Source organism: Pholcus phalangioides, unplaced genomic scaffold, assembly GCF_987345545.1.
Source record: "Pholcus phalangioides strain wild (caught in Gottingen) unplaced genomic scaffold, Ppha-v1.0 ptg000015l_1, whole genome shotgun sequence".
NCBI lineage: Eukaryota > Metazoa > Arthropoda > Arachnida > Araneae > Pholcidae > Pholcus > Pholcus phalangioides.
In genome coordinates, this window is record NW_028301608.1 from 72,857,966 (window position 1) to 72,873,488 (window position 15,523).

At 38.1% G+C, this 15,523-nt stretch overlaps 1 protein-coding gene across 2 annotated transcripts in view; it reads right to left on the bottom strand.

Moving 5' to 3' along the window:
• The window catches only part of Grasp65 (Golgi reassembly-stacking protein 2), a 525,443-nt gene that overhangs the window by 471,396 nt on the left and 38,524 nt on the right, over positions 1-15,523 (bottom strand). For both annotated transcript variants that reach the window (XM_089244269.1, XM_089244268.1), the window contains exon 2: positions 6,995-7,075. In XM_089244269.1, the coding sequence (XP_089100395.1) occupies positions 6,995-7,075 (81 nt within the window). The remainder of the gene's footprint in view (positions 1-6,994; positions 7,076-15,523) is intronic.

The following is a 15,523-nucleotide window of genomic DNA, read 5'->3' on the forward strand; positions in this document are numbered from 1 at the left end:
CCCACCCCATGGGGTAATCACTATATGTACATTCCCGCATGTACCAATTCATTAGAGGTTTCGCAGAGGAGCTAAGTCCAAAGAATGGATAATTTTATTTTGTTGATTCTTGATGATGTGTCAGCAAAAATGTTTTCTTCACCCACATGCCAAATATCAGTTGTGTACTGACTAATGAGCTCTACATGCTGTGTTTGACGAGCAGATGATTTCTCTAGCTTTTGATTGAGATGCTTGTAAGATGCTTTTGAAGGCTTGTGATCGCTGAAAATAACGACCTGTCTGCCTTCTAACCAGGGTTGGTAAAAAAACTAAATAACCAGGTTATTTTGTTTTAAATAGCATTATAAACAATAAAATTTCTGAAAAATCATTCAAACTTCTAATAATTAATTAAAATAAAATGTTTATTAATGTAATTAACACTATTCCCATATTAATTAATCTACAAACATTTCTTACATTTAAAAAAAAAAAATCCACTTTTGAAATTTAATTACTTTTTTTGCTTTACTCAATGAATTACTTTGTGTTTGAAAAGTGTTTTGATGGCAGTAGACCCAGTTCACTGGAGCAAGGCTCTATTCCTGGTGTTGCTATCTCTTCAATCAACAGTTCGTGAATATCTGCAATCATCACCATCTGAACTAGTTTTCAGAATTGTCCTCAGACTTCCCGGGAAACAGGGTTGGTGAAAAAAACCGAAAAAAAAGGGTTTTTTGGTTTAAACAGGTTTTTTTGTTTTAAATAGTATTAACATTAAAAACAATAACATTTCTGAAAAATCATTCAAACCTCTAATAATTAAATAAAATGTTTATTAATGTAATTAACACTATTCCCATATTAATTAATCAATAAATATTTCTTACATTTTAACAAAAACCAACTTCAGCAATTTAATTATTTTTTGCTTAATGGATTACTGTGTGTTTGAAAATTCTTTTAATGTTATTATTAATTATATAATAAACTGAATAGCCAAAAAAACTGGTACAGGCATGCGTATGCAAATAAAGAGATATGGAACCAATCAGAGTACGGCGCTGCAGTCAGCAACGCCTATATAACACAACAAGTGTCTAGCATAGTCGTTAGATCAGTTACTGCTGCTACAATGGCAGGTTATCGAGATTTAAGTGCGTTTGAACGTGGTGTTATAGTCAGCGCACGAGAGATGGGACATAGCATCACCGAGGTAGCGATGAAATTTGGATTTTCACATACGACCATTTCACAAGTGTACCGTGAATATCTGGAATCCGGTAAAAAATCAAATCTACGACATCACTGCGGCCGGAAAAAGATCATGCAAGAACGGGACCAACGACGACTGACGAGAATCATTAAACGTGACAGACGTGCAACCCTTCCGCAAATTGCTGCAGATTTCAATGCTGGGCCATCAACAAGTGTCAACGTGCGAATCATTCAACGAAACATCATAGATAAGGGCTTTCGAAGCCGAAGGTCCACTTGTGTACCCTTGATGACTGCACAACACAAAGCTTTACGTCTCGCCTAAGCCCGACAACACCGACATTGGACTGTTGAGGACTGGAAACACGTTGCCTGGTCTGACGAGTCTCGGTTCCAATTGCTTCGAGCTGATGGACGTGTTCTGAATTCCAATAGCCGATAGCTGAGGGTGTTGACATAAGTAATGTCTCTTTTTCACCCACACCAACACCATCTTCTCCCCCACAGCAGAGGCTGTTCCTCCAGATGCCCCTTCAGTGTCTCTCCAGATAAATATAAATAAGCAAGAGAGAAAGACCCACAATGGTTTAGGCTTGCAGTGTATTTTTCCCTTCTGTGACAGTTGTATCTTTCTTTTCACCAGAGATAGACACGCTAAATCGTTCTTTCTTTTTGGCAATAATGCATAAAGCACGTTATTGAAAAGAAGAGGAATTTTGGATTGCAGGTGGCCTGATGGAACACATGTTAGAGCAGCAATGATAAGTAATAGAGAATCCGATAGTTCTACAACTACAAGTGAGGATTCCATAGAATGGGAATCCGTAAAAAATGACTAAAATTTTAGTGATAACAAGTGGCATCGACGTATATGCGTTCGGGTGGGTGAGCGACGGAAATTATGGCAAGAAAAGTGAGTAAAAGAATTTAAATTTTTTTTTTTATCATTTTTATTATTATTATTTTGGGATATTACCAAATTCAAACGTGAAAATCAGGTTAATAGGAGTTACTAAGATACTTTTCAATAAAAAAAAAAGATTTTAAAAACCGCTCCTTAATTTCTGAAAGTATTGACAATGGTTTTTTTTCCCCATTAGCTAACTGTTACTAACTGACTGCAATTTTTTCTACAAGCATTACGTTACACGTAAAAAATACTTTTTTCTGCGAGATTGGTGAGAATCAGCCATACCTTACTGAGGCAGCATATCGATACATAGGTTAAGAGGCTTTCGCTGTCATAGCAACGAGTGATGCGGTTCCCTCGTAGCTTCCTCCTCACTGCAAAGTTAACCTGAAACAGACTGTAGACATGTTCATCTTACATTGTTGGCCCTCTTCTGCCATCCAATGGGAATTCCTACTTGCTCACCTGCATCGATAGATACACATGCTGGCCTAAAGCTGTTCCTATTCTAGATGAAACAGCTGAGACCATAGCTTCAGCGATCATCAATTCCTGGGTGTTCCCGATGTCATCATCTTTCATTTCTCAATTTCAAATCTCATCTTTTCCAGCACTTGTCAAGACTATTCAGTGTTCAGCGAATTTACACTACCTCTTACCATCCTCAAGCAAAAGGGATGGTAGAGAGATTTCAGTGAACTATGAAAAGTGTTTTGATGGCAGTAGACCCAGTTCACTGGAGCAAGGCTCTATTCCTGGTGTTGCTATCTCTTCAATCAACAGTTCGTGAATATCTGCAATCATCACCATCTGAACTAGTTTTCGGAATTGTCCTCAGACTTCCCGGGAAACAGGGTTGGTAAAAAAACTGAAAAAACAGAGGTTTTTTTTTTCTTAAACCAGGTTTTTTTGGTTTAAACCAGGTTTTTTTGGTTTAAACCATTTTTTTTGTTTTAAATAGTATTAACATTGAAAACAATAACATTTCTGAAAAATCATTCAAACCTCTAATAATTAATTAAAATTAAATGTTTACCAATGTGATTAACACTATTCCCATATTAATTAATCAATAAATATTTCTTACATTTTAACAAAAACTAAATTTTGCAATTTAATTTTTTTTTGCTTAATGGATTACTGTGTTTGAAAATTCTTTTAATGTTATTATTAATCATATAATATATATAAAGGTTTTTTCTCCAGTTACTTTCAGTATACTTAATTAGGAAGCTATTTTGCAAAAACTAATAAAAATTATGTGAATATAACGTATTTAATGAAGCATAAATAATGCAGATTAATTAGCAATGATTTACGATATACAGGGTGATTATAACTAAGGTTCCGATTTCAAAACACTGTAAAAAAGAATGATTGTCAGAATGAATTGACATGAATATTCCTGAAAAAATGCAATTTTATTTGGTAAAGGGGAGAAATACTTAAAAATATAAAATTAATGACATCATTCATTATGTGGGAAATTTGCTCACAGAATGGAAACGATAGCCAGTCATGGCAAAATGATAACTTAATTATAGCATTGCACGATTTCATAATTCATGGAAACATCACAAAAAACAAAGTACACTGGTGAAATAAATTAAGAGAATTTGCATATTTTATCGAATTTCATGAAAAGAACTGAACTGAATGTAAAACCACTGCTTCTAGACAAAAATGCAAATCCTGTACGTCAAATGCGTAAGCGTACATGTGTGTGTAGGCGGAGCCAGTACAGAAACAGGCTTTATAAGCGCGCGTAAGTTGAGACGCATTTCGTTCATTGGCACACCTCAGCGAATTTCTTGGTGTTGATTTGCAGCAATCGGTTAATTTCAAATTGTAACAGTAAAAATTAGTAACCACCAGCGTTTAGATGATGGAATGAGGTGGCGAATTGTGGGGAGGCTAGAAGCAGGCCAATCTCAAGTCCAGATTTGTAGAGAGTTCAATTTAATGCCCAGCGTCATGTGTAACTTATGGAAACAGTTCCAGGATACCGGATCCATCGAGAGGAAGCCTGGGCAAGGTCGTCCAACAGCCACGACGGCCAGAGAAGATGACCATTTGTCGATTATAGCGAGGCGTAACAGGAGTGCTACAGCTTCTCAGCTCTCTCTTGACTTGTATGCAGCCACAGGAACCCGTGTATCAAGGGTGACTGTTTCCAAAAGACTTCATGAGAGAGGGTTGTTTGCAAGAAGACCTGCTGTTTGCGTCCCACTCACTTCTACAGACAGGCGAATCCGTTTATCATGGTGCAGAGAGCATAGAGATTGGAGTATGGATCAATGGGCGACTGTTCTCTTCACTGATGAGTCCCGGTTCAGCCTAAGCACAGATTCTCGCCGTGCGTTCATATGGAGAGAACCAGGGACCTGCTACCTACCCTCCAATGTCCGCGAAATCGACCATTATGGTGGAGGAGGTTTAATGGTCTGGGCAGGCATCATGTTGGATGGCCGCACACCTCTCCATGTCTTTGAAAGAGGCACTGTGACTGGTGTGAGGTATAGGGATGAGGTCTTGGAGCCCAATGTTCGCATTTTCAGGGGTGCAGTTGGCCCTGAGTTCATGTTAATGGATAACGTGAGGCCACATAGAGCTCTTCTGTTCGATGATTTTCTAGAGAGTGAGGATATTTGCCGGATGGATTGGCCAGCCAGATCTCCAGACCTTAATCCTATAGAGCATGTCTGGGACGCTCTGGGGAGGGCAATTGCAACTCGCAACCCCCCTCCGGTAACCATCCAGGGAATGAAAACAGTTTCAGGAAATCAAACAGGGAATCAATCATAACAGGGAATCAAAACCAATTGACACAGGAAATGATAAACTTCCTTATTTCAAGTATGAAATCATGCTGCGAGACCTGTATATCTGTAAGAGGGGACCATATCCCCTATTAACCCATTTTTTTTGTTTATTCTGCAACCGCTGTTTCATACCTTCCGACTCCAACGAGTGTTATGCACGATCATGTGTGTGTATTACAATTATTCAATGGTTATTTGTTTTGTATTGTATCAATGTATGTACATATCAAATTTCATTAAAATCGGTACAGTAGTTCTAAAGATAATCGACCAAGTCTGCAAATTCTCTTAATTTCTTACACCAGTGTAATTGCACAAATAATTACAACTTACTTAAGAAATGTTAAATATGTTGTCCACCATGTTCTGGCTATAAGGTTGAAAGCACAAAAATTCTTGTTCAACAACAGATCAGAGTATGCCATGGTCATAATGTGGATGTGCTTGCAATTCAGCTTTATTTAACCAAACGCGCCCCCACATTAATATTCCTGAGGAACTTCTAACATACAGGAGATGTACTGGAGATTGCAATCTGACCACTGTTTATAACATTTTGTGTGTGTGAGGTACCACCCCCCCCCCCCAACAGCCAGAAGTTGCAAGGGTTAAGATGCATCCTGTCAAAATGGGTCTTCAGCAACTGCTTTGCTGGTACTGCAGTGTGCATCTTGATTGAAGTTCCATGCTGTGAAACTGCACTGATGCTGTGGAAGTGCCGAAATGATGTGGTTGCACAAAATAGATTATACTGCTGGCCAAGTACAGCATCATTTACTTGCACATTTTGCACTTTTTTTTCCTTTTGCGAAAGAAACTTCCATTGCTTCAGGAATATCCATGCAAATTTTCAAGTCATTCTGACCAGTATAGTTTTGGAATCAAAACTTAAATTATTATCACCTTGTATATAGCTGATTATTTTTCATAAATCTGTTACTATTATACAGTAGAACCTTGAGTAACTGGGCTTAACAGTGAAAGTATAAAAAAGCAACAGCTATTGAATATTAAGACTGGGAGATATACAGTAGGTTGTTGCTGTTGCTGCTGTTTTGTGAAGGAAAAAAAAACCTTGTGAGATAATACACCACTACATTTAGATGTATGATACAATCCTTATTCATGAATTTGCTAAAGATATATATAGAGCATCAGAATGTAGCCAAAGGCTAGAAAACATTGTAAGAATGAGAAATTTTAGCTTTGTATATAACTTTAAATAACTAAGATAATTCATATGAAAAAAAAATATATATTCTGGCCACTTTTACGAGACTTTTTGAAAAAAACCACTTATAAAATCTTATTTCATTTAAAGATATACCATCAGAATGTACCCCAAGGATATAAAATGTGGTAAAAATGAAACATTTTGGCTAATAATAAACCAATATGATATCTTTCAAGGAAAAAAAATGATATTTACGCCACTTTTCTTTGATTTTTTTAAAAAAAAGCCATGTGGTTTAAACCAAACAACCCTGCGGGGGAACTCATCCAAAGTTCTGACCAGCAGTCATGTTCAGCACCTATATTCATTTTTTGAAATGAATGAGAGAATTTGTCAACACATGTCCAAACTGAGACCAACACCAGCTTCTAACCATGCTAAACAAGCGGTGTTCGTGTCAAAGGACTTGAAGGACTGTTCTCATGTTTTTCTACGGACTGATGCTGTGAGACGTCCACTGGTTCCGCCATATCATATTGTATCTAGACTAAAACTTCTTGCTTACTGATCAACAATAAGTTTGTTTCTATAGATCAGGTAAAGCCTGCATATTATAAAGCAAGAATCCAATACGTCTTCCTTTACCAGTGTTGTTAATGTGCCCATACTTAACTCATGTAATACAAAATCTGGCCACAAAATTAAGCCTGTAGTCCGCTTTCTTCCTTGGGTTCATAATTGATGTAGTATCCTACAAACACCATATCAGCTCTAGTTGTGTAATGTCAGTAGTGGTGTATTTACTGTATAAATGTGTAACCATCATTTGAAAAATTACATAAAGTTGCATTTAAATTTCCTAGAACTGAATAAAACTGAGTTTTATACCAATCTTGTATTCCCAACAGCTACAATAAAGTCAAAAAATGCTTCAAGGCCAGCTTTATATCCTGGAGAATTTTCTTGCACCTAAACATTACATATAGAAAAAATAATTAGTATCAACTCAACATAATAAAAGAAAATAGGAATACAACTGTTCTATTTCATTACAGATAAAACAAATTAATTACTTCTTTCAGATATGTCTGAGAGAAGCATGGCACAGATAAAACACAACTTATCAGGGGAACATAAAATAATATCTGAAACATTGATAGTACACTCGTGTGCAAAATTAAGAGAATTTGCACATTGTGTATCATTGTGTATATTCTCACAAAAAGTACTGAACCAAAGGTACTAATAATGCCACAGAAGAAGTATGCAAATATTCAGTGTCGAATATGTAAGCGTACACCTGCGTGAGGGTGGAGCTGTGACCATGGAAGGGATAAGGCCACAAGGCATTTTCTACAATTTGTGTGCTCGTTCTCTTCGGCGACATTCACTGTGTTTCTCGCAGGAGTTTGATAAATTTTATAAACTATCAGGTAAAATGAGTAGCCACAAGCGTATGGATGACAAAATGAGATGTAGAATCATCAGTAGATTGGAGGCATGACAATCACAAGTGCAGGTGGTTACAGACCTCAATGTTATGCCCAGTGTCGCCTGCAATTTGAAACAGTTTCAGGACACGGATCCATATCGAGAAGACCTGGACAAGGCCGTCGAAGAGCCGCAACGACCAATGAGGGTCGTTATTTGGCAGTTTCAGTGCATTGCCAAAGGACTGCTACAGCATCACAGCTCTTACGTGAGCTGAATGCTGCCATTGGAACTCAAGTTTCACGGTTTACTGTTGCCCGAAGGCTTTATGCCAGAAGACCCGCTGTTTGCATCCCGCTAACTGCAGCACACAAGAGAGCACGTTTAGTATGGTGCCGACAACATCAGCCTTGGACCAGACTTCGGTGGAGCATTGTGCTCTTCACAGATGAGTTGAAATTCAGCCTGAACATTGATTCTCTATGTACACTTATCTGAAGAGAGCCTAGTACCTGATACCATCCAAAGGGCAGGCATGTTGGATGGCCTTACACCCCTCCATGTGTTTGGCAGAGGGTCTGTGACTGCTGCGAGGTATAGAGAGGAGATCTTAGAGCCCTATGTTAGACTTTTCAGGTGCACAGTTGGCCCTCTGTTCTTGTTCATGGACGACAACTCTTGTCCACATCGGACTCATCTGCTGGTCAACAATTATCTGGAAAGTGAGGATACTTGGTGTATGGATTGGTCAGCAAGATCTCCTGACCTAAACCCTATAGAACATGTCTGGGACGCTCTCGGCAGGGCAATTGCATCTCGCCCTCCTCCTCCGAGAACCATCCTGGAATTGAAAACTGTTTTGCTGCAAGAGTGGGAACGTTTGCCACAGGGACTCCTCAACTGCCTCGTGTCCAGTATGCCATCGGGCTGTGCAACCTGTCTGACTGTGAGAGGAGACCATACCCCATATCAGACTCATTTAAGGTTTGATCTCACAACATGGATTTTGGACATTCCTGCAATGAGCTTTACTGACAATCATGCGTGCGTACTATGACTTTTGTATGGTACATCTCTTTCTCTGTTATATATAACTGTGTAGGCCTATTCGTACCAAATTTCATTAAAATCTGTGCACTAGTTTTTTAGAAATTCAACACATAATGTTTTAATTCTCTTAATTTTACACACGAATGTAGGTTTCAACAACCTCCACAGACCTATTTTAGCTCTGGAAGATACACCAGCTGACTACTACTACTACAGTCTGCAGTGACCAGTCAGTGCCGCTGTGGTGGTCGAGTGGTCAGTGACGGACTGGCATTGCGAGGTCCAGAGTTCTAACCCCACCGTTGCCACAGTGGTGGTCGACTGAAGTTGGTTTCCTGTGGTTCCCAACTTCGAGGTGCAAATGCAAGCCAATCTCATTAAAAAGTCTCGCCGCAGAGAGCAACAGGCCTACAACGGTAAAATCTTCAAACATTACACGTCATTCATAGTTCAAAAAATATGTGATAGATGGCAGCGCTATAACAAGCACTACACAGAAACAAACTTCACGTTAGGTTCACAACACAGACACGCACATTCGAACATGTACCAATTTGTTAGAAGTTCCGCAGAGGAATATGGACGAGGTACACGTGTGGTGTAGTAGTAGTAGTGACAAGTCAGTATCAAGGCCGCTTCCTCTAGGCCACACAATTTTACTCTTTTCTTCAAGTTGATGCTGAGTTTTTGGAATGCAATTTTGCACAATTCTCATGAAGTAAATCAAGTTCTACAGAAAGAACTTCAAGTTTGAACTTCTCAAACTATTATAGTTGATTAGAAAATAAACTGTTATAGTTTGATCTGCCTAGAGATGTAAAGTTCTCAAGAATAATCTTTAGGAGAATATTCTCTGGAAGGACTACTATTATAAATAACTTGAGAATATTTTTTTATTCTTAATGAGAATATTCTCCTGTTTATGTTTATAATATAAATATATATAATATCCTTGAAAATATTCTCTGGAAGGACTGCTTTTACAAATTACTGGGAAATATTTTTATCAAAAATAATAAGAATTATTCTGAAGTTATTTATAATAGTCATCCAGAGAAGAATATTCTTTAGTTATTTAGTTATTTATAATAGTAGTCCTTCCAGAGAGTATTCTCAAGAATATTTGTATAATAACATTATAATAAATAATCTCTATAAATAACTTGAGAATATAATTCTTATTTTCTCTGTCCCACCCTTCTCTTCCTGTCAAGAAGACTGGGAATATTGAAGTTTGTAGCCCACAATATTAAAGTTTAAAAGCAAGAAAATTAAACCAATATGGCTGAATTGCACAACTTGCAAAGAAATGGGAGTGACATAGAATTCAAGTGTATATACATTGAAGAAAACAACAGTTCCGTATCTTCTTAGAATGAACGTGATTGTATAAGAATAGCTTCCTTTGTCAATCAACTGAGTTTTACTCTTTGCTTTGAACTAATTTCTGAAAATTTATCCAATTATCCAACAGACTGCAATATGGTGTTAATGTTGCTTCTGGAATTTTCCAAAATATGATCGAAAATTTGTTTTCAAATTTGAAAGGAGTAGTTCCATATTTTGATGATGTTTTGATCAGGGCAAATTCTCTAGAGCAATCAGCATCAAGATTATATAACAGTTTTCTTAAGGATAAGGCTACAGTTGCAGAAGTGTTGCATAGATTACTGGATCAAAATGCACCATTCAAATGGTCAAAGATTCACAATGATGCCTTCAATTATTAAGTTCAGTTGTTAAGTTCTGAAGGAATTGTTAAGTTCAGATTGTGTGTTAGTACCTTTCGATGAAAAGCTTTCCATTGTGTTGGCATGCGATGCGTCACCTTTTGGAGTTGGTGCGGTTTTAAGTCAACTACTTCCTGATGGTTCAGAAGCACCAATAGCTTATGCCTAGAGAACTCTAGGTATAACTACTACAGAATGGAACTATGCTCAAATCGACAAGGAAGCTTTGGGTATAGTATTTGGAGTAAAAAAGTTTCATCATTTTCTGTATGGTCACTCATTCACTATAGTTACTGACCACCAACCTCTCTTGGGAATTTTCAATAAAAATAAGCCCACAAAAGAGATTTTATCTTCGCGAATGCTAAGGTGGAGTTTTCTTCTAAACGCATATGATTTTCCGTTACAGGAACCCTTGCAGGAACAGGAATGCAATTTGGTTATTGTTTTATTCCTCTATAGTGAATTGGATGCAATTGACCCTTGCATTCAATTCACTATAGAGGAAGAAAACAATTCCTGGACGTATTGGTCACTTGCCACAAACAAACGTTCTCTACCACTGTCTTTCGCAAACCGTTTGCTGTTCCTCTACCCCCTCACAACCTCTCTGCGCATGCTCCAGCACAAAAGTATATCTCATTCTACATAAATGTGAAGCGAGACATTAATATCTGCTCTTCACCGATGTTACTCGATGCTGAATATCCTTAGAGAAATAGCAGTCGACCGTGGCTACCGTAGCTCTCTCATTGATAATCTACACAGCAAACTGATTAAAAACACTTCCAAAACCAAACCTAAACCTGAACACAAAAACTTGATCATTTTGCCTTTCTTCCCAAAAACCAGCCAGCGCATCGCTAAAATCCTTCGAAAATACAATTTTTTTGTGGTTTTCACCCCTGTCAATAAACTTACTTTCTCTCAGCTAAAAGATGCCATTGACACACTCAACAACTGGGGCATGTACAGCATTTCATGCCAATGCGGATTATCATATATAGGCCAAACTAAACGTGCCCTAAAATACCATTTAAATCAGCATAGAAGATACGTAAGCAACCAAGACTTTAACCGCTCATCCATAGCCCAACACTGCTGGTCCTTTGACCATAAATTTGACTTCTCTTCTGACAAAATCATCCAAAAATGTCCCTCACCATCTGACTTGGATTTCTTCGAATCATTCCACATCAACAAAAACACAAACCAGTTGGTCAATGATCTATCTAGCACACCATCCTTCTCAAAAATCTGGCAACAGTTTCTACAATAATTATTCTTCTCCATCAGCATCACTATCACGTTCTCGGTTGCGATTGGCTCCGCCATTTTTCTTTCCGTCCTCTTACTCTACTCTTTTGTTGCCGGTTCATTTTGAATTTGACTCTCGTCTACAACAGCGAGTAACTCCCGCTATAAGGAGTTTTTCAATATTTTCTTTCTTCTTTGTTTCTGCTACTGATGAAGGAACTTCATTTAGTTCCGAAACGCGTATAGCCATGTTGGTTTTGGAATTTTGGGTATATCCAAAGTCGATTATTCTATTGTATTATCAAACCCAAAAGGTAATTCATTTCTATTCCTGATTCTGATTGACTCTTACTCCAAGTAGACTGAAGTACGACGAATGACATCAACTATTGCCACCGAAACCATCGATGTGCTGTGTGAGATTTTCGCTACTCATGGTTTGCCGGATGTTGTAGTTTCCGATATGGACCTCAGTTCACATCTAACGATTTTCGCTGTTTCCTAGAAAGTACTGGTATTTGTCAAACACTGATTGCTCCTTACAGACCATGTGCAAATGGTCAAGCAGAGAAAACTGTCCAGTCGGTGAAGGACTCTCTAAAACGTATCGTTTCAGGTTCCTGGAGAAAGCATCTTTCCAATTTCCTACTTCATCAACACATCACGCCATCTTCAGTAACAGGCGCCAGTCCACCTGAGCTGCTGATGGGAAGGAGGCTGACTACCGTCTTGGACTGTCTTCATCCAGACTTGGTGGGTGATAGAAGGTGGAAACAGGAGCAAGACGCAGCTACAGAGCAAAAGCAACGAAAAACGAGATGATTCTATGCCAAAGATGCTGTCTACATCAGAAATTATAGCCAGGGTGCATCCTGGATTCCGGCTACTGTTGTGAAACCAATCGGATCAGTGTCATACAAAGCCATCACCGATAATCACAATGGAGATGTTGTCCGACGTCACGCTAACCAAATGATGAATCGTTATCCTACAGATCCTACAAGTTCAGAGAGTTCTGGATCGAGTCTAATTCCTGCAGATGTGTCAACAGAGACTAGTGAAGAACCTTCAAGTTCAACGATTGCAAACAAGCAGACACCAAACGATAACGGAACTGTGACAACAAAGACTCAGAGACCGAAACGGACAATCATTCGCCCAAAATGACTGGGAATCTAAGACTTTCTTGACTAAGAACAGAGGGGGTGCTGTGATCTATTTCGTTAATATAGATGGAAGCATCTAATAGACCTTATTCTGTGCTTTGTTTATAATGTTCAAATGATTTAAGATTGCTGTCTGTTCTGCTTCTGTGACTCTCGTTCTCTCGAGCATTCGCAATTATGTAGCCAACGCGTTAACATCTATTTCTTTCGTGCTTTTTCTTTTATCATGTGTGTGTTGTGTATTAAATGTAATAGTCTTCTATCATCTTCCACTCCACTCGGACGAATATTTCAGCGAGTAATGAAACATAAAACAAAGTTACACACTTTAAAAATACTATAAAGAACTGTCCTAATAATTTCATGACTATTCATTTTTTAATAGCTAACTTTTTTGCAGATCCGTCTTCATCAATTCTGTCCCTCTTCAACATCCAACAATAAGTGAGATTTTTTGGGGTTCTACGAGTGGTTCGGGCAGGATATTTTCAATCCCAGAAGCAAAAATTTCTCCGCTCTGGCCAAACTCTCATAATCCAATGCTTTTACTTTGCCTGACTGCCCCACTCACATAGAAAGCAAGGTATTTTTGTGTACCCAGCTTGTTGTTCTAATAGTATTCCTATAACTTTGAAGTCGTCACAGATGAGACATTTGTGAAACGCATACTGAATATTTCTTAACAGTTCCTTCATGTTCTCGAATGTCTCTTTCATTTGAACTGAATGGGTCACAGGAATGGACCCATACACATTCCCATTATGCAGTAATACACCAGAAGTGCATCAACTTGTTCGTGTTATTGCAGTAAACCAATGAATCTTTCTTTGAGAATAAAGGAAGTAAGTTCATTTTCTATGTGTCTGTACCAAGAAAAATGTGTTCCTGGTGCCAGAAGATTCTTGCTTTCAAGCCGGGAGCCAAATAGTTCTGCAGATTCCTTAGGCAAGTTCAGATCACGTACTAGATCATCAAGTTCACCTCTGGTAGAACCGTTGTGAATTATGTCATCTTCAGGCTCATAGACATCATCACTATCATCTTCAGAGATTACAACATGTTCACATTCAACATCGTCTGCCACATTATGTAAAGCAGCTGGAGGAACAGGGGCAGGCAATTCTTGCCCATGTGGAACTGGCATAATGGTTGAAGGAATGCTTAGATACACAATTTTGTTCTTATTTTCTACATTGCACCCCTGTACATTAATTAAGCAGAAGTAACAGTCATTAGGGCGGTCTTTAGGCTCCCTCCACACCGTAGGAATTGAAAACGGCATGCACGTTTTCTTTCCTTTTGTTCATAACCTTAACCTTTCAACACAATAACGGCAAACTTTCTTTGGCGCCCATGCCTCTTATCCTGATCACCTAAATTTATCTTAAAATAAGCATAGTAAGCTTTCTTCACAAAGTCTGTTATATCCATCCTTTGCTTAAGCACTACAAAATTTCCGCAAATGTTACAGAAACACATGCAAGTGTGTGAACATTGTAAAACGAGACAAAAACTGAGAACAACTTGTGGAAATGCAAACAGAAAGAGAAATAAACTGGAAATGTGAGTCTGCCAATTAATTCTCGCCAATCAGACTGCATTCTAAAAGTGGTTTGATAAGTTAGCAAGTATTTCCAAAAGTGCACTTACATTATGGGTGACAAAAACATAATGCTCTTAGCCATGAATCTTCAAAATCGACTCGGGTCGAATTGAAAACGAACTGTACGTGATAGAAGAAAACTAAGAACAGTTCTGCAATCAGCATAAAAAAGTGAGCTAAGGAGAGTTATTAGTTTTCAATCATCTGATATCATGCAGACTAGTGTAATCCTTCATTTCTAATTTTCAGAATTCTCTTGATTCCCAGTTCTTTGTAAATGAGATTCTCATCTGAGAGTAATGAGAGCAATAAATTCTCTGGGTGGGCGTAGAAAGTGTTCCTTTGAATAACTGGGTCAATGATGCATAATGTTTTGTTAGGTAAAAATCTGGATAACTCCACTAAATTGAAAAATGTCTTGCTCCATCAGCACACACACGATGACTTTATCTCAATGTTGAACCACATTGGTGCGTAAACTTTCGTTATGTACTCAGTCAAAATGCTGAGATTTTCATTGGGCTTTTCTGTTGCAGAGTATAACCTTAAAATAGTGTTAGCTGGCATTAGCCACCTAGCATGCGAAAGTTTACCTGTACCATGGTGTGATAACGAAACAGGTAAATCCCCCATTTCTATTGCCTGTAATATTTTCACAAGATATCTCTGATCTGCACTTAAATCACTGTTGTCACTATTCATTATCGGAAGTTATTAGAGATTGTTTTAAATTTCACAATAGGTAATCTTTCACAATTTTCTATCCTCATATTCGGCTTCTCTTTCGTCAATAACCCAACATCTTCCAGCACAGCATTCACAATAATTTTTCTGATATCGCCTTGAAGCCCGTGTGGACCGATGGAACATCCATCTAGATGCTTCACAAGATGCCTTAGAGGTAACTCATTGAAGTGAAAAAGACAAATAAGCCATTGCAAGGGATGACCTATTTCTTTCTCTATTAATCTGTTAACACCAGTACTATAAACAGTATTGATAACAGTTCCGTTGCATCCGATCGCTATCAATTCTTTCGTATCAAAATCCTGTTTCAAAAAGTCTAGGATTGTTGACTTTATATCCCTTGCTCTACTGCTTCTTGGAGTTGTGTGATTGAGATAAATTGACCCAGGTTCCTGCAATATAGTTATGTGTTCTTCAGATATGGTTCTTCTAT